The following is a 17,827-nucleotide window of genomic DNA, read 5'->3' as shown; positions in this document are numbered from 1 at the left end:
TTTACATAAATTGTTAAAAAAACAGTGACCTCCATATTGACCAACTCAGGGACCTCCTTCAAAACAGGTGGATATAGCATACTGTAAACAGGGGTTAATGGGGCAGAGGGCCGCATCCTAATCCACTAAGGAGGTGTGAGCCTAAGCTTTTTTCACTACTGCAGAGTTTACCAACTAAATGAACTGCTCAGACATCATCGAACTGACTGTGAATTAGCCATCTTGAGTCTGTTGAAGATTGAAAGAAAAGCTTCAGCGCCGAGTCGTCATGTAGAAGCCTGGAGACTCCACAGCAGATTCTAACACAGCGATTTACGCACTCGGTACTGTTTTGCTTTCATTGTGAAAAGTACATGTTCCATTCCGCAAGCACGGTGCTGAGGCATGCCGCAGTCTTATCTGAAGAATACTTACAGGCCTGTGGGGGATCTAAATGCGGCTAGCTGTGTAACCAGCTGCAGAGAGAATACACAAGCCGCATGTTGACAATGTGAATGTGATACAGGCCTTGGCGATGGGCTCTGGAATGGCTGCTTGGAGTTGGGTTTCGTCCTCCAGTCAGCAGTCACATGTGACCGGTTGTGTTTGTTTCACTCTGTTTCTGTCTCTCCCCTCTCTCCGTCTGTCTCTTGGTGAACGCTAGCTCTCTTTCCTCTGTCTTTCCACCCCCCACCCCGCTGACCATAATAGACAGGATATGTGAGTTCTGTCCGCTCATGTCTCCTTTGTGTGTGTTTTATTTTAGGTTCCACAACTTCCTCTTCAACACTCCAGAACGAGGCAGAGCTGGGCGACGATGATGTATTCACAGTAAGCTCCTTTTTATCTCTCAGAGGAAGCGCTTGCCAGTTTCCCAGTTCCAGTTGGTGAGGACATTGTTTGTCCTTCACATATTGAAAAGACTTCAGCACAACACCACGGATAGCATTCTGATTTATTATTATTACAAAGTGCAGTTCCAGTTAGGAGTGGACAGTATGAAGATATTTATTGTTGTAGTGAAGAATACACACACTACACAACACACTTTTCTTAGCATTTTGTGGATATTGTCAGTTCTTAAAGGGGAATGCCACCAATTTTTCCAAATTTCTGTATAATTTAATCGTTAAGATGTAAACAAAGTCATTCAGAGTGGTTTGATGTGAAATGCTCTGTTCTAGAGAAACTTACAGAGACAGAATTATTCACAGTGGAGGTGATAGGAAACGGTCATCTGCAGAGTTTAATGCCTCTAAAGCAGAGGTGTCCAAACTTATCCGCCAAGGGCCGGTGTGGCTGCAGGTTTTCACTCCAAAAAAGCTGGAGCACACCTGATTCTACCTGTTTTGATTAGTTGGTCTTAGTCTTCAAACATTTCATCAGGTGACCTACAGATAAGATTGGACACCCCTGATCTAAAGGTTCCCTTGAAAATGATTACATGAAATCATTACGAATACTTTGCCTGATGTCTGAGATATTGTTTTATGTTCATTTTCCAAGAAGATTTTGGTCTAAAATGTAATGTTTCAAAGCGATTCATTCAAATTGTATTTTTTTCAGATTTACCACTGTATTTCCATTATCAGTATTACATTTAGAAATTCAGAAGACACATGTAGGTTCACCGATTGTTTTGCAGGGTAAATAAAATGGCTATATTTGTGTTGAAGACGTTGTGAGCCCTGGTTCCTATCACCACCACTATAAAGAAGTCGGCGAGTTTCTCTAGAACTTTTCACATCAAACCACTCTGAATGACTGTTTACATCTCAAAGGTTACATTTAAAAAAATAAAAAAAAAATCGGTGAATTTCCCCTTTAAAGGACACTGCCCAACTGCTCTTTCATTACACAGAGAACATAATTAGTCCTGTTTAATTAGATTTTGATAGTCTTTCCTAATTGTGCCACAGAAGTGTCATAATACTTACTGTGTATCATCAAAATGTCAAGAATTATTGTGATATGTTTTTGCAGTCGCCCACGCTTCCTGTTGTAAAACCTGAGTTGTTGTAAAATACACACATATATTGTATGCACACATTAATTGAATTCTGTATGAATGCAGAAAGCACTTGTAGAATAGCCTTCGATCATCATGTTGCTTGGCAACCATACCCTACTGTCAACGAACTACATTGCTCAGTGGAAAAATTGCTATAATGACACGGCTGCTTGATACTTGGCCTCCAGTGGCTTAGGGCTTTAGTATATGATATATGTTGTAGTATATTCAGAAGTGTATCCAGCCCACTGCTCTCATTTCCTTTGAATGGGTTTTTTTGGATTTTTTGGATCTCTTTGACTATCCCCTTGATATTATATTGTGTATATATCTACTTAAAAGGGAATTCTACCATTTTTTTTTAAGATTTCTGCATAATTCAGTGTGGTTTGGTTTGAAATACTTTACAGTGGTGGTGATAGGAACCACAGGTCGCAATAACTACAGTGCAAATATAGTCATTATGTTTAATATCCAAAACCACCAGCGAACCTGCATGTGTCTTCTGAGTTTTTATGTGTAATGTTAATAACAGCAAATTGTGGTAAAAGTAAATAATACGTTTTTTGGGCACTATTGTGCATTACAACACTCTGCATGTACACCTCTGCCATGAATGAAGTTTAATAATATGTTTTAGACCAAGACTGTGTCTCAAAACTATAGGAAAACAGTGTCTCATGTTCGTAACCATTTCATGCAACAGAGCTTTTAGAGGTGAACCGTTTTGTAAGTTTCTGTAGAACAGAGTATTTCACATCAAACCAAAGTCTGAATGTCTTTGTTTACATCTTAACTATTTAATAATGCTGAAATTTTGAGAAATTGGTGGAATTCCCCTTTAAGTGAAGCAGAGATTGAATGCCTAAACTTTATCATTCTCACCCACATAGTTCACACAAGTCCTCTTCCCTCCAGCTGTTTTTCCTATGCTTTTTTTTCACTGTCTGGGTGTGTGTGTGTGTGTGTGCATGCGTGTGTCTGTGTGTGTCTGTGTGTGTGTATGCGTGTGTGTGTGAAGCGTCCCAGAAAAGGCCGGGTCCTTGTGATATTTTTACCCCGCAGAGGCTGCAGTTGGAGAGATGGCCCTTTGTTTCGGCAGAGATGGTGGGAGCGATAACGGGACACAGGACAGTTTTCCTGTAGCTTTTTTTTGCGACTCCTCTGACGTCCGTCTCTCTCTCTCTCTCTCTTTCTCTCTCTCTCTCTCTCTCTCTCTCTCTCTCTCTCTCTCTCTTTTCCGTCCCCTTTTTTCGGTCCCAGTCACGGGAGACGAGGAGCAGCAGGCGGGGTCAGGAGGTGACTTCCTGCTCCCCTCAGTAAAACTATCATTAGCAGCTGCTTCCTAGCTAACTGCCATCCTGATTTACTGGCGCCCAGGGCAGGGGGGAGGGGCCGCGTGTGTGGAGGGGCGGGGGGTGAGTGCAGGGGAAACCTCATGGCTCCTCTTCCCCTCGCTGTCTGTCTCACTTTCAGGCCAAGAAGAGCCGACGGCTAAGCCAGGCATGCCGAGCTCCAAAGGGAACTCGAGCCACGGGTTCTTTCCGTCGCAGAGTTTACGCTCTCCGGGCGGTCTTGATTCGGATTTTTGGAGGGGGCAGTTATTTCAGTGTGTTCCAGTGGCTTGCAATTTTGTATCACTTCTATCAAGCCACTGTTTGCGTGAATCAGCAAAGCACATGCTTTTGCAGCACACAACGAGTCATGCGGCACCTCTGTGTCGAACTGCAACCGGTGCAGTTGACGGCGGCCCGGGGTTTCCACTCGTGACCTTTCCAAATATTGCTGGTGGGAGGCAAGTGGCCGCAGACAGCAGAAATGCTGTTCCGGATTTACAGCTCCAAGAGATTCTGCGGGAGGGGGGCGAACTGTTGCTGCTGCTGCTGCTGCTGCTGCTTATGCAGGCTGGGTGTACATTCCTCCCAGATTATTCCTCCTGAACTAACCTATACTTAACCCCAGACTATTTTAGTCCATTCAGAACAGGGCAGAGGAGTCATTCAGAGACTGCTGCTGAACCACGTCCATTTAACAGGGTGTGTCACTTAAATACACACACTGTGTGAGAGGCCAGGCCTCACGCTAGAACAAGAATGGCCTCAAGAACAGATTATGTACTGTAGTTCCTGGAAAAAGAAGCGGGTGAGGATATTTATTTTCCAGTTAAGCAGTGAAGCAGTGATCCATTGCACTATTAAATACAGCTTTTTTTCTTTTTAATGAATACCTGTCTCAGTTTTTCTTCTCTTTCCTTGTTCTCAAAAAAGCCCCTGTTACCTGTCCTAGGCTTAGCGAGGGCAGGGCTGTGTACACATGCATCTCAAGGCGCTGTTGCATCAGCCATAACGTTGAGCCGCCATGCAGATGAGACAATGGGAAAGAAAAGCCCGGCTCTGTATGAGTCACCGACGGTGCACTCGGCGGTAGAGCAGGCCAGTCCACCTACATACTGTTTACAACCCTGCGCCTCACCCCCACCCCCACCCCCATCCCCGCCCCCCTTCAAAAATTTGTGACGGTTCAGCCCTGTAGACTTGATATTGTGACACTTCCAGTTGGAGCTCGTAGATGGTTTAGCTTGGTGGATCGGACGTTGTTTTGGATGATCTTGTCGTGAGTCATGAGATGTTGGCTCGAAGTGTGTTTTGATCTGGAGAGACGTTGAAAAAAAAGGACAGTTCTCTCTTTCCTCTAAATGTAGTCGATCAGCTAAGGCATGTCTTTATTTTTGCCCTGGATCTACGACGATAGTGGATCTAACAAATAATGAAAGCTTGTGTGCAACTACATGAAAACTGTGTGCCTAAAGTCATCACAAACTTGCCTCTGATGGCAACGACTTGGTAGGCTGGCTTTGCATCTAGTTGCATGTTGCCTGCAACATAATATCCGTACTTAACTATTACACGAAGCAGTTCAAAAACAATCAAATGAGTTGCAGGATGTTTTACATCATGCAACTGAAGTGCAATTTAGTTTCACGTAGGTTTCAAGCAACTAAAGTTGCATGAAAGTGTCACTGTATAAAGTGTTTATGTGGTACTAGAAAATTGCACTTGTTTAAAATGCAGTCTCACTATTTGTTAATTAAGTATTAATTGTTCATCCTTATTTCTGACACTGTATTACATATCATTATGTGTAAAATGAGCAGAACCTTTTTTAAGATAGGTTAGATAACAGCATGTCATATAATATCAGAATTAAGGCTAAACAATCAACAGTTTGTATGTTGAAATCGCATTTTGAACGCATGCAATTTTCAAATCAAAAGAGCTGCAGTTTTAATTATATTACATTATTTAGCGTTATCTGTTACACTACATTCAGTGTTCGAGCCTCAAGTCTAAATAAGTGGATGTACATTTGTCTTCATGGCAAAAATAAAGGCCTGAAGTTAAATTTATAGACAATAAACACATTTAAATTGCAATCGTAATGTCAGTCAGAAAAATTGTAATAGATCTAGTCCTAAAAGGGGGGGGGTGAAAATGTTAGGTATATATATATATATATATATGTGTGTGTGTGTGTGTGTGTGTGTGTGTGTGTGTGTGTGTACATATATATATACATACGTACAGTTGTGCACAGGTCGATAAATGAGATGCAGGGTACACGGTGTAGACTATTTATATATATTCCAGATTATACAAGATATGGATTAATATGGATGGATAGAAAATTGTGTGAATTAGTTTTTTTCACTGGACTAAATATGAGAAGGACAGTGATGAAGAAGGACTGAATCAAAGCTCTTTGCTAACTTTGCATGGAGTTGAGACGCTGAAGTAGGGCCATACTAAAAATCAGTGAACTGCTGTGGGATGATGACAGACAGTGGAGAAAATGAAAATGCAGATAAGTATCGATGATAGGGAATCGAGCACACCCTTTCGCAGCTTCAAGTGTGCGCCTGTTGTTGCATAAGAACCTGCAAATGTTGGACGGAGTTGTGTGTGGGCTATATGTTTGAGTTCCACGGCTGCACACACAGAGCGATTCAGGTTGAGCCGGTAAACACACTTGACTGTTTGAGAAAAAGGCTGTGCCTCTGACTCCGGCTGCCTGTCGACTGGGGGAAAGGGGGGGGGAGGGTGTGATTGACAACTTCCTGTGCTGCAGCAGAGCCCAAGCGAGGGAAGGGCCTCACTGTATACGGAGCTGACGGCCAGGGCCCTGGAGGACACGCAGAGGAAGTGGGATAGGAAGGACTAACAGTCCTGAGGAGAGGGAGAGAAAGAAGAGTAGGAGGGGGGGAAAGGTAGAAGGAATCAGTGCTGCTTTATGTGAGGAGATCCTTCGTTTCCACCCTCTCCTGCCTGGCTTCCTCAAACTGGTCATCTGTATTTTGAGTGCCAGCTATCAGGACAGATCATAGTGGAGGAACAGGTATATACGGTCGAATGCAAAAGTTTAAACACCTCCAGTCACATGGCAAGTTTCGTTGAAGTAGAGAAAATAAGATAAGATCCTCTACAGGGAACAAACTTGCAAACTGGCATTTTTTCTGCAGATTTTATTGCACAGTCTATTTTCAGAGTTTAACATATTGGAAACACATGAAATCGAAAATGTGCCATAACCTTTTCACATTTTCTTTTCTTTCCAATATGTTAAGTTCAGCAAATAAACAGTAACTGTGTGTTAAATGTGCAGAAGTGTGTTCTTTGTGGAGGATGCGTTCACTTAATTTCACTTAGAAAATCAACAAAATGTCATTTGACCAAAGGTGTCCACATTTTGCATACACCTGTATATGGACACACATTGACTGAATTCTTTATTAATGCGGAAATATATATGAAACAGTCCTTGATCATTACGTTGTTTGGCAACCATACTGTACTGTTAACCAACTATATTCCTTGTTGGAAAAATTCTTATAACCTGGACTCTCTGCACTTGAACAGTCTTTGTAAAAATCACTAAAATGCACGGCTCCAGGGTACTTTAGTATATATGTGTAGTAGTTTACACTGATCAGGCATAACATCATGACCACCTCCTTGTTTCTACGCTCATTATCCATTTTATCAGCTCCACTTACTATATAGGTGCACTTTGTAGTTCTACAGTTACAGACTGTAGTCCATCTGTTTCTCTGCATACTTTGTTTGCCCCCTTTTACCCTGTTCTTCAGTGCTCAGGACCCCCATGGACCCTCACAGAGCAGGAACTATTTGGGTGGTGGATCATTCTCAGCACTGCTTCTCCAGTGCTTCTGGAGATTTTAAACACTGTGTCCACTCACTGTCCACTCTATTAGACACATCTGCGTTGTTGGTCCACCCTGTACATGTAAAGTCAGAGACGAGAGCTTATCTCTTGCTGTACAGTATATGTGTTGGTCATCCTCTAGTCCTTCATCAGTGGTCACAGGACGCTGTTGACTGGATATTTTTGCTTGGTGGACATTCTCAGTCCAGCAGTGACACCTGAGGTGTTTAAATACTCCAGAGGCACTGCTGTGTCTGATCCACTCAGACCAGCACAACACACACTAACACACCACCACCACGTCAGTGTTACTGCAGTGCTGAGAATGATCCACCACCCAAATAGTACCTGCTCTGTGAGGGTCCATGGGGGTCCTGACCATTGAAGAACAGGGTAAAAGGGGGCAAACAAAGTATGCAGAGAAACAGATGGACTACAGTCTGTAACTGTAGAACTACAAAGTGCACCTATATAGTAAGTGGAGCTGATAAAATGGACAATGAGCGTAGAAACAAGGAGGTGGTCATAATGTTATGCCTGATTGTACAGTTAGGCCTGTCCCAGTTATTATAACTGCCTGATCACAGTTATTTAAGATAATTGCAACAATTCCAACAAGTAAAATGTGAAATGGATGCATCTTCATCGTTTCATGATGAAGATACATTTAAAAAAAACCTGAGCAAAAACACATTCAACAAGTAAAACAACAGAAGTTAAACTTTTAACTGCCTGCTGTTGGATGATGAAGGGAAGGTTTGTTTGTTCGGTAGAAAGTAACGCTAATTTTCTGCGACACATGCAGACACTTTTTGTGATTGTGTGCCTACCGTTCAATACATCACTTCTTTTTAGCATTTTAGTGTTCGCTACAAAGAAAAGGCTTGGATGTGAGATAGCTAATCAGCTGCTTTAGCTGCTTGGGAACTTTAATAGTTGCATAAAATGAACAAGAACTAAATGTAATTTTATTAATAAAGACAAAATCAATTGTTTCTCAATTACTTACACAACAAATTTCGTTACTGTGACAAGTCTACGAGTCATATATAAGCCCTCTGTTGCTTTCATTCTTGCAGCCTAAAGCGAAGATCGAACATGAGTAAAATTTGTCCAGTAAAAAGGTCAGTGGATTCACCTGAATGGGAGAGGATGCAGGAATGCCCTTCAGTAGCGGTTCATTTGTCTTTTTTGAGAGTTGCGCCGAATGCAAAAGGGTTCATCTTGCAAACTTTGGACATGTGTGCCAATAGAAAAAAGAAGTGAGCTGTGGTTTCATATTTCTGAAAAAACTGCTGAACTGCTTCTCCATAAATATAACGCTGCTTGTCACTCACACTAAAAATAGTTAACTAGCTACCATCAACTGTTCACCAACTATACTATACGTTCCCTAGAAACAACATCACATCAGGACCACCCATACTCTTGATGTTTGCTTCCCCTGATGCAGTGAGGAACCACAAAGCTCTACATGATACCCCCCCTGTAGTAGCTGCTGATACCTGTGTTTGAGTTTGTAGTGCAGGGGTCATCGATTTCAGTACTGGAGGGCCAGTGTCTAGTTTGGTTTCCCTCCTCAGTACAATTTCTAAACCTGGTAATTAACTAATGAGTTAAATTTGATGTGTTTGAGCTGGAAATTATCAAACCGTGCTGAACTCCAGCCCTCCAGGGTCAGAATTGATGACCCCTGTTGTAATGGTTCTGAGGCTTGCAAATGAGTGTGTACAATAGTAAATATCTGCTTTATGTCTGCAGGTAGTTTTTCTTACTAAATTGAAAAGTAACAGTGAAAATCAAAGTGGAACATCCGTAAGGATGGCAAGGTGCCCCCAAGCGGCTCTTCTTTGAGGTGTTAACTTTACTCCTGTTCTTCTATACTGTTAGGTTAGCGCTCTGTGTATGATCTGCTACTAAAACTGTCAGTTTTTGTCTTCATTACCCCCCCGCCATGTCTTGTTAGGGTCAACGTCCTGTGAAGTTTTGTCTCCAGTTTGATGTGTTGCTGTTCAGGCTAGTCTGATTTGGATTGGTCTGGTATGATTTGGTGCTGAGGGGGAGGGGGGGGGGCGGTGTTTGGCTGTTCTAATTTAATGAAGGAGGCCCATTTGTGAAATTACCCAAAAGACTCCAGTCCCCCCCAAAACGTCATTGCCCCCAGCTCTCTCTCCCCACTCATTATCTCCCTGCCCTCCCCCACTGAGCCACTGATTGCGAGTCATTAAGCAGGCTGTATTCGCTGGGCTTGCTATGAAGGTATGCCTTTGAATCAGAGTCAGGCCACATGTGCCTTTGAAGTCTCTCTTTATCTCCGCCACGCCACTAACTTTAGAGCCCTTTGATAAGATGACTGATTTTTAAGAGGGTTAGCGTTTTTACTTAAATTTGCTGCGTCTGCTTTCTTTCCCTCGCTCTCTCCTTTTCTCCCTCTGTCCTCTCTCACTCTCTCTCTCTCTCCCTTCTTTTCATTCCCACTCAGTTCTCCCTCCTCTTCCCTCTCCCTCTCGGGCCGGTGCGCTCGGGCCTGCCGTGTAAACATTCGAAAAGGGTCTGTGTTTTTAATTATCTCCAGCAGGCCTGGTCCAGCTATCCTCCTAAACATATTTTTAAATCATGTTGGCTCGGGCTCTTGGCAGCACTGCGAGGGACGCCTGTATTATTTTTGGCTGACAGTTCTGAGGACTTTGTACGAACACGGAGGAGAAGCGCCCGACCAGGCCGGGTCGGTCCAGGCCGGGGTTGGAGCCTGCGGAGGGAGAGAGAGCCCAGCTCGGGCCACTGTCCCGGGACTCCTGTTCAGTCTGTCTTGCTGCAGCTCAGCTTCAGCTCACACATGGAAAAATGGAAAGGCTCAGTTTGACTGGCACTTGCTCCCTCAATGGGGGAGAGCTACAGTGAATAGTCGACAAGGTTGATGACATCGTCATTTGAAAAAAACCTCGACATGGATTTTTACTGTTGATGTGTCATTTCCTTAAGAAAATCTCTGGTGGTCATACGATTCACACGGTCATTCTGATAGGTTGCAGCAGGTTACAGGAAGCTTCTCTTGGCTTCTGTTGTTTCATCACACTACAAAAGAAGAAATCACTTGCTGCACAGACAACTTTGAGGTATAGATTGGTTGATCAATATAGATCAGTTGATTCATTAAATAATAGTCGATAGGTTGATAGTTAGTATTTGCAGCTTTACACTGGGGACAGATGTACATCAAAGTGTACCTTGCCAACACTTGTGTCTGCACTTCAAGGAAAGGAGGCTTATAGGTGTTTTCAGAGCTTATAGGTGTTTTTGAGAAATTCCCTGTTGTGGGACTAATAAGGGATTATCTTATCTTAGCTTTCAAACCTTTCAAAAACAATTCATAGGTTCATGTAGTCTCGTGAGGCTGGACCTGATCTTGTAACACAAAAGTCTGGAAACAGCTATGAGAAATTTTAAGGGGTGGTGGGAACAAACCGGAATTCTTATAGTAATCCAACACTTTGTGAAGCCGGAGTTCAAAGTAGGGGGCGATGGTGTGCTCATCAACATTGTCCAATGGACAACAAGCCTGTCAGTAGCCCATGGATGTTATGTATGCTAGAGTGGCTGAAAGTTTCCCCCCAAAACTCCAATTAACCCCTTAAAATCTTGGCTTATTACATACTAAGGCTTATTATTCAGTAGCTACAGGGACTTCAATGCAGACTGGTTGAGCTATTTTTAGGTTATAGAAGTGTGTAATAAAACTTTGGGACCTCAAGTGGGCCCTAGCCATTATAGATGTGTTTCACATGTGCACTAAAATGAACATGACCTTTTGTGAGGGGAAAGACAGTTTTGGTAGCTGCCGATAGCGTTTTGCTTGTGTTACTCTGGACATTAAAAGAGCACGGACCAGAGAAATTTGAGGTGGATTTTTGGTGGGGCGTATCTTTGTTCTTGGCAGATTTAACCGCAATCCAGGACCAAAAGTTTAGCAAGTTGTCCCCAGACAAGTATTCTCGTCTCGAGATTGTATCAGCCCCCATGAGACTAGCATTCATGTTGAAAAAAGCTGGTGAGCAGATACTTACATGTAATACAGTGTTTCTCACGAGTCTGAAGGAAAGCTGGTAGGGGCGCTGTGTGCTGAGGTCCTTTTAATGTAGGTATTTTCAAACCGATCATAGTATTTGTTTACGTAAAAGCACCAAAAAAGTTACCCTTCCATGCTGGATCACTTCAGGGACCTGGCTAAAGGTTCTAGAAATCAAGAGTAGTGCTTCGCATAAATGACACAGTGTGCTATTGTTTATTCATAACAATATAAGATGTTTTCTCTTTGGAATTTGTGTAAATAGTATGAAATGGATATTGGATATTATTGAAAAGGGGACAAAATGTACTTGGGTGGCTGTTAGTATGCTTTGGGGTGTCTAAGTTTAGCCCATATATGGACAAAACACTGAAACATGTGTCTTTCAGCGCATGCAATGTGGTAATTGTAAGCGTGCACCTTATTGTGCATTTTTGTAAGCACGCTTATGTGTTGTGTCTGCGCGAGCGCTCCACCTGCCAGGTGGTTGTTTGAGAGCCGGTGGTGGTTGAGGGAAGCAGTGCAGCCAAAAGGAAGCAGCACCCGCAGACTTTCAGCCGCTAATCACTGAAGACCATGTCCCATCCGGCCAGGCTGTCTGTCTGCCTTTCTGTCTGTCTGCCTGTCTGCGTGTCTGTCTGTCCACTCAGCCCACCTCCACAGGGAGCTGGCTGTCTGCGCCGCTCTTATGTTTTGTGTCTCGCGAGCGCGCCAAAGTTTTCGTTGGAGTGCAGCCTGGGAGAGAAAGGCTACGTTTTCTGTTCACATGCTGGATGCGGACCTGTGGCCAGGCTGGAGAGGGAAGGAGCGAGGGAGAGAGGGAGAGAGAAAGAAGAGAGAATGAAAGTGCCGGAGGGCACGGCTCGTCTCCATTGACTCTCAGACAGGCTGAAACAGGGCAGTGTTTCAGGGCCTCCGCTTCACTCCTACCTGGCAGGGAGAGCGACTGGCACGGCGCTGTGCGAAAGCCGCCCTCATTTCCCTTCTGCCTGACTACATACTCACACACTTTCTCTCTTTAGCGCTCGTGGTGACACATACATGGTGGAAGGCATGCGCGAGTCCAACTTTATCTCTCTCGATGCCGATTCTGCCGATGATTAACAGTTTATTTGAATGTATTTATTTTAAAGTTTATTTAATTGTATTGAGTTTGTTCAATTTTCAAAAAGCTGCAGTTTTGATTGTATCTTATTCATCGCTGTCTTAACAAGTTTTCAGTGAGGAAATTTAACCTAATAACACAGCTTTTTAACGGGAAGGCACACTACATTCACTTACAGTGCTGTGAAAAAGTGTTTGCCCCCACCCGATTTCTTCTGTTTTTGCTAATTTGACACATGTAAATGTTTCCGATCATCCAACTAATTTTAATATAAGATAAAGACAAGTAAACACAAAATGCATTGCAACTCTCCCATGGATGCCATTTTCACCCTGTATCTTTCTTATTGTGGAATCATGTACATTGACTGAGGCAAGTGAGGCCTGCATTTGGATGTTCTTCTGGAGTCTTTTGTGACCTCCTGGATGAGCCGCAGATGCGCTTTGATGAAACCTCCCACTCCTGGGAAGATTCACCACTGTTCCAAGTTTTCTGCGTTTGTGTATAATGGCTCTCACTCTGGTTCACTGGAGTCCCAGAGCCTTAGCACTGGCTTTGTAACCCTTTCCAGACTGTTAGACTTTTACTGATTTTGTTTCCCGTCTGTGTGTGAATATCTTTAGAACATGGCATCATGTGCCGCTTTTTGAGACTTTCTAGCCTGCTTCACACTGCCAGACAGGTTCTATTTAAGTGGTGTTTACATTCAAGTAGTGGTCTGGTAGTAACCATGCCTGGGTTTGGCCAGTGAAACTGAACCCAGTAGTCAATTGGTCAATTTGGTTAACTGGTTGATTTAGTAGCTATGGGGGCCATTACTTTTTCACACAGAGCCAGTTAGGCCTGAACACCGACCATTCGAATGTGGATTGCTGACATCTGACCAATATCCAGTCCATCTAACCCTTTAATCCCTTTACAATAAGCAGTCTACTCTTCTCCTTTTTAATCTGCGCCTCAACTTAAATACAGCGAGGCCTCAGCTAGAGTTCTGTTTATTTTGATGCATACATGATCTAATAAAGCCAGTTTACAGAGTACATTTTTACTTTGTTAGTAAAACATTCGAACAGAATTATATGTCACACTTCTCTCTATTCTCTATTGTCTCTATCTCTGTTGTTACAGCGATGAAAGAATCCAGTAATAAGCTCTTACTGATCGGATCTCCTTTCTGAATATGTGCTCAGAAACCATCCCAGTGCATCCAGCAGCAAAGGCAGTGTGGAGCTTCCTTTGTCTAGTGATAGAAAATATGGTAGCACACTGGAAGATCCACATGCTGACTGACGGGGACAAAGCCAAAAACACCGTTGAGATAGGATTAAGAGCATTAGTATCAGTGTCATTACTGATCAAACATATACCGGATTGGTGCATGTGTCATGTCATAGCAAGCTCTTCAATTTTGCATGAACTTGATGAACTAATACAGGCCAGCGTGTGCATAATTAGTAACATTTTCCTAGCTTGTGATTTACTGTAACCACTTTTTTGTGGTCCCATTAATGGAGTGTTTGAACGCTAATTCATTTCAGAGGCCCTTGAGTTTTGTTTTGTTTTTTTATGAAAGCGATTGGCCTATAGCGAGCGCATGCCTTCAACCCGAGAGGTTCTCCATAGCTCTCTGCCTAATGATGATGTCATGGACCAGCGCTTTGGGTTTTGTGTGCGATGGCCAAAAATCCAGCAGGCTGGATTCATTTAGAGCCTCTCTAATAACAGGGAGACTTCAGAGGGGTTTTTACAAATCCTGCGGCCTGGGGGCTTAATTTCATACTGAAGTTGAGCCACGTCATGTCAGATTGACTACTCTGGTGTGTGTGTGTGTAACGTGTGTAGCTGTTGAGCAGTGCCAACAGCCCATGAGATCATGGAAAACTGCACTCACTCAACACAGCACCTGGCTGCTGGGTGTCTTTATCTTGTCTTGAGCACCGGACACATCCGCCTTCACCTTCCTTTCCGTCTCCTACACATCAGGCCTGAGTTGGAGGAAATCTATGCTGTAACCACAGCAGACCTTTTGCCTTTATTTGTGTGTGCTTATATTATAGGGTTATGGATTTGATTGGGTCTCTTTGTCTTTTTGCCACAGACCGCCACCGACAGCTCCTCCAACTCCTCCCAGAAGAAGGAGCAGGCCATACAGCCTTTGGCCACCACCACCTTCTATGAGCCGCACCGCCATCACTGCATACTGGGGCACTTTCATGAGCAGTACAGGACCTCAGACCGCTACTTCCTGGACCAGGTGGGTGACACATGGCTGGGAGCACAATGACCTTTATGTGTTGAAAAATAAGAACTAACCAGTAAAACATCTCAACTCCACCCTGAACACAACTATAGTTATATCACCAGTATTAGTATATATATATTTAGTGTATTATGTGTGTGTATAATGTATAATGTTCATCAGTATGATGTAGATTTTGCATTTGAGACCTAAACATCGAGCTGGACCTTCTTTTTGAGCCTGTCTGTGGCATCAATATGTAAAGATGTATGACATGGTTAGAAAAACACCCCTCTACCTTCTAAATTATTATTTAAGGCTTTGTTGCAGTGCACACACACCATATTTTATCATGTTTTTTGTCTCCTGACTAAGTAACGATACTTCTTTTCATTTTAACATCTTGACGTAGTTTAAGAATTTACAAAATCTGACACTTGTTTACTGACATTTTTACCGAACAATTCACAGTTTACAACTCAAAATGTCAATCAGTAAAGCATTGCTTAACTAAAACTACTGTCTGTTTTGGTCAATAATTTATATTGACTAATATTATCAGTAGTGATAACTTTTAGCACCTCAACATCAGATCAATTTAGCCCCAGAACTGATATCGAAACACAACTCTAGTTTTAATTCCCTCCCTTTCTGTAACACAGAATATGCATGACAGAACAATAGACAACCTACTTAATGACAATCCGGTTTATTTCTGTAAAAAATTACTTCTGTTGGGTTGTGGCTAAATATTTATTGCAAATCAAAAAACCCTCATACAAAATCAGAAAATTAGAAGCTATTAAAGCCCTACAGGCTTAGTGTTCAGTTCTTAATTTTAAAGTAGCTTCTATGAATAATTCAGTAACTGCTTTGAGGGAATTTAGGAAAAAGTTCTACTTCTGAAATTGGGATAAGCTACATGCTTTTATAATTTGAACAGCTCTCAAGCTCTTAACCTTGTTCTATGTTGTCATTTATTTTTAGGCTGTTCCCAAGTTCCCACGCCATGTCAGCTTCCTGGACGAGGAGGAGGAGATTGTGCGCATCAACCCGCGTGAGCGCACCTGGCTGACGGGCTACGAGGACTACCGACACGCGGCGGCTCGCGACCGCTTCATTCAGGCCGAGGATATGGACTCATACGTGCACTTCGCCAAGAGCGAGCCACCGTCCAAACACGACTACAACTACCCGTACGCCCCCAGCCACTCAGACCTGGGCCACAAGAGCCCGCGGGGGGGCTCGGAGGGCGTGGTGGTGGCCACGCAGCCGGCGGCCTTCAAACCTAAGGGCAAGCGGCGGAAAGAGGACGGTGAGCGCTCGCGCTGCGTCTACTGCCGGGACATGTTCAACCATGAGGAGAATCGGCGCGGCCAGTGCCATGATGCGCCCGATCCCATCCGGACCTGCGTGCACCGCGTCAGTTTCATGTGGTGCGCCGACAGCCTGCTCTACCACTGCATGTCAGACCCCGAGGGCGACTACTCGGACCCATGCTCGTGCGACACGGGCGATGAGCGCTTTTGCCTGCGCTGGCTGGCTCTGCTGGGCCTTTCTCTGCTGGCGCCGTGCCTCTGCTGCTACCCACCGCTGCACGCCTGCCACCGCTGCGGGGTGGCCTGCGGCTGCTGCGGTGGAAAGCACAAGGCCGTCGGGTAACCCCTTGCGAAGCCCACCTTACCCCACCAACTCCCAAAACTACGTCGGAACACATGCAGGCGAATGTATGTACTATGGATGGACAGTTCAGCCACGTTTGCTATTCAGATATCCACCTTTCTAAATGAATAGTCAGAGACGTGGGAGGTGAGGGTGCTGAAATTTTAAGCAACATGTATGTGACGGTCACATCACACTAGATACTGTACCAAATATTTTGTTTTCCATTTAGTAGCTGAACAGTTAATGGCCCAGTCAGTGTTGTCTGGAAAACCAAACCACTCCCAGTCCTTGTTCAGTTCAGTTAAAAAAAAAAACTGAAATTTAAACAGAGTTGCTGATGACAGGTGTCATATGTTAATGAAAATATGTTAATAAAATATATAATATGATTAAAAACTGCACTCTACAACAAGAACAGATAAGTGTATGTTTTGCTCAACATACTTTCTTTTAAGGTTATTTTATTATTTATCAGATTATGATCTGATCTATTTTTTTAAAATATAAGCATAATTTGTTGATGAGATGTTGACAGTCTCATTTACAGTGGTTTCATCTGAAATGTTTCATTGTAAAAGAACTTCTTTACAATTGTAGGCAGAAGAACCAGGGGTCGTAAAGTCTAAAGCCATTTTATTTACCGTCCAGAATGACCAGTGAATCTACACACATCTTTTTATATGTAGTGCTGAGAATGGTAAAACAGAGATTAATCAGAAAAAAAAGTTTTCTTTGGGGACTGTTTTGCCTTATAACACCTTTCAGGCACCTCTCTGCCATTAATAGATTTAAGAAAATACGTTTTAGGTCAAAATCCCACTGAAAGCAGTGGGTGCTGAATCATCCTCAGCATCCTTACCTACCACGTTCCTGCAAAAGGTAATCGAATCGACTGATGAGAAAATACTGCAGATTTAAAAATCAACAATTTAGTTTATTATACCACACAACACATGCCTTGTTTGAATACTCAGTTCTGTAAAAATATATGAAGATAAGTAATGATGCCCATCCTTAGTACATACACGCCAGCGAGGAGGAAGGACTCGTGTGGGGGCTTCTTGGGGCTTTTTTGGTTTCTTTCTTGTCAATCTCAGCCCTATTCCAGATGGACAAAAAGAAGAAAAAATGGTGCATTAAACTGGCTTGAAATTTGTTTTTCTTTTTATATATATATATATATATATATATATATATATATATATATATATATATATATGCATACATATGTGTGTGCGAGCGTGTGAATGCGTGTTCCTGTGTACGTTCCTTTTCTTTTCTTCTGGAAGTTTCTCTTCAGTTCCTTGTGAAAGAAATGGCTCTTTTTTCAGGTGGCCCGTTGGAGCCTACTTGTCATGCATTACTTATGCAGGTACTTTATATTTTTACACTGATTTTTAGTTTCGAGAACTTGAATTGTTCATTTTTTCATGTCGCGCGTGCTTGAATTAGCGAGAATCCGTTCGTTTGCCATGGCCAGCGAAGGGAGGAGTCTCTAGATGAACCAGTGTAAACCCTCTAAATATACAGAACAATAACATG

At 43.0% G+C, this 17,827-nt stretch overlaps 1 protein-coding gene across 1 annotated transcript in view; it reads left to right on the top strand.

The window, feature by feature from the left end:
• Positions 1-17,427, top strand: part of spred2b (sprouty related EVH1 domain containing 2b) — a 54,385-nt gene extending 36,958 nt beyond the window's left edge. Inside the window, exons 4-6 of the mRNA XM_036573743.1 lie at positions 746-810; positions 14,480-14,635; positions 15,608-17,427. Of these exons, the coding sequence (XP_036429636.1) occupies positions 746-810; positions 14,480-14,635; positions 15,608-16,282 (896 nt within the window). The 3' untranslated portion in view covers positions 16,283-17,427. The remainder of the gene's footprint in view (positions 1-745; positions 811-14,479; positions 14,636-15,607) is intronic.
• Positions 17,428-17,827: the final 400 nt, after the last annotated feature.

Source organism: Colossoma macropomum, unplaced genomic scaffold (genome assembly GCF_904425465.1).
Source record: "Colossoma macropomum unplaced genomic scaffold, Colossoma_macropomum, whole genome shotgun sequence".
In the NCBI taxonomy this organism is placed as follows: Eukaryota; Metazoa; Chordata; class Actinopteri; order Characiformes; family Serrasalmidae; genus Colossoma; species Colossoma macropomum.
This window is presented reverse-complemented; position numbering and strand designations above follow the sequence as displayed.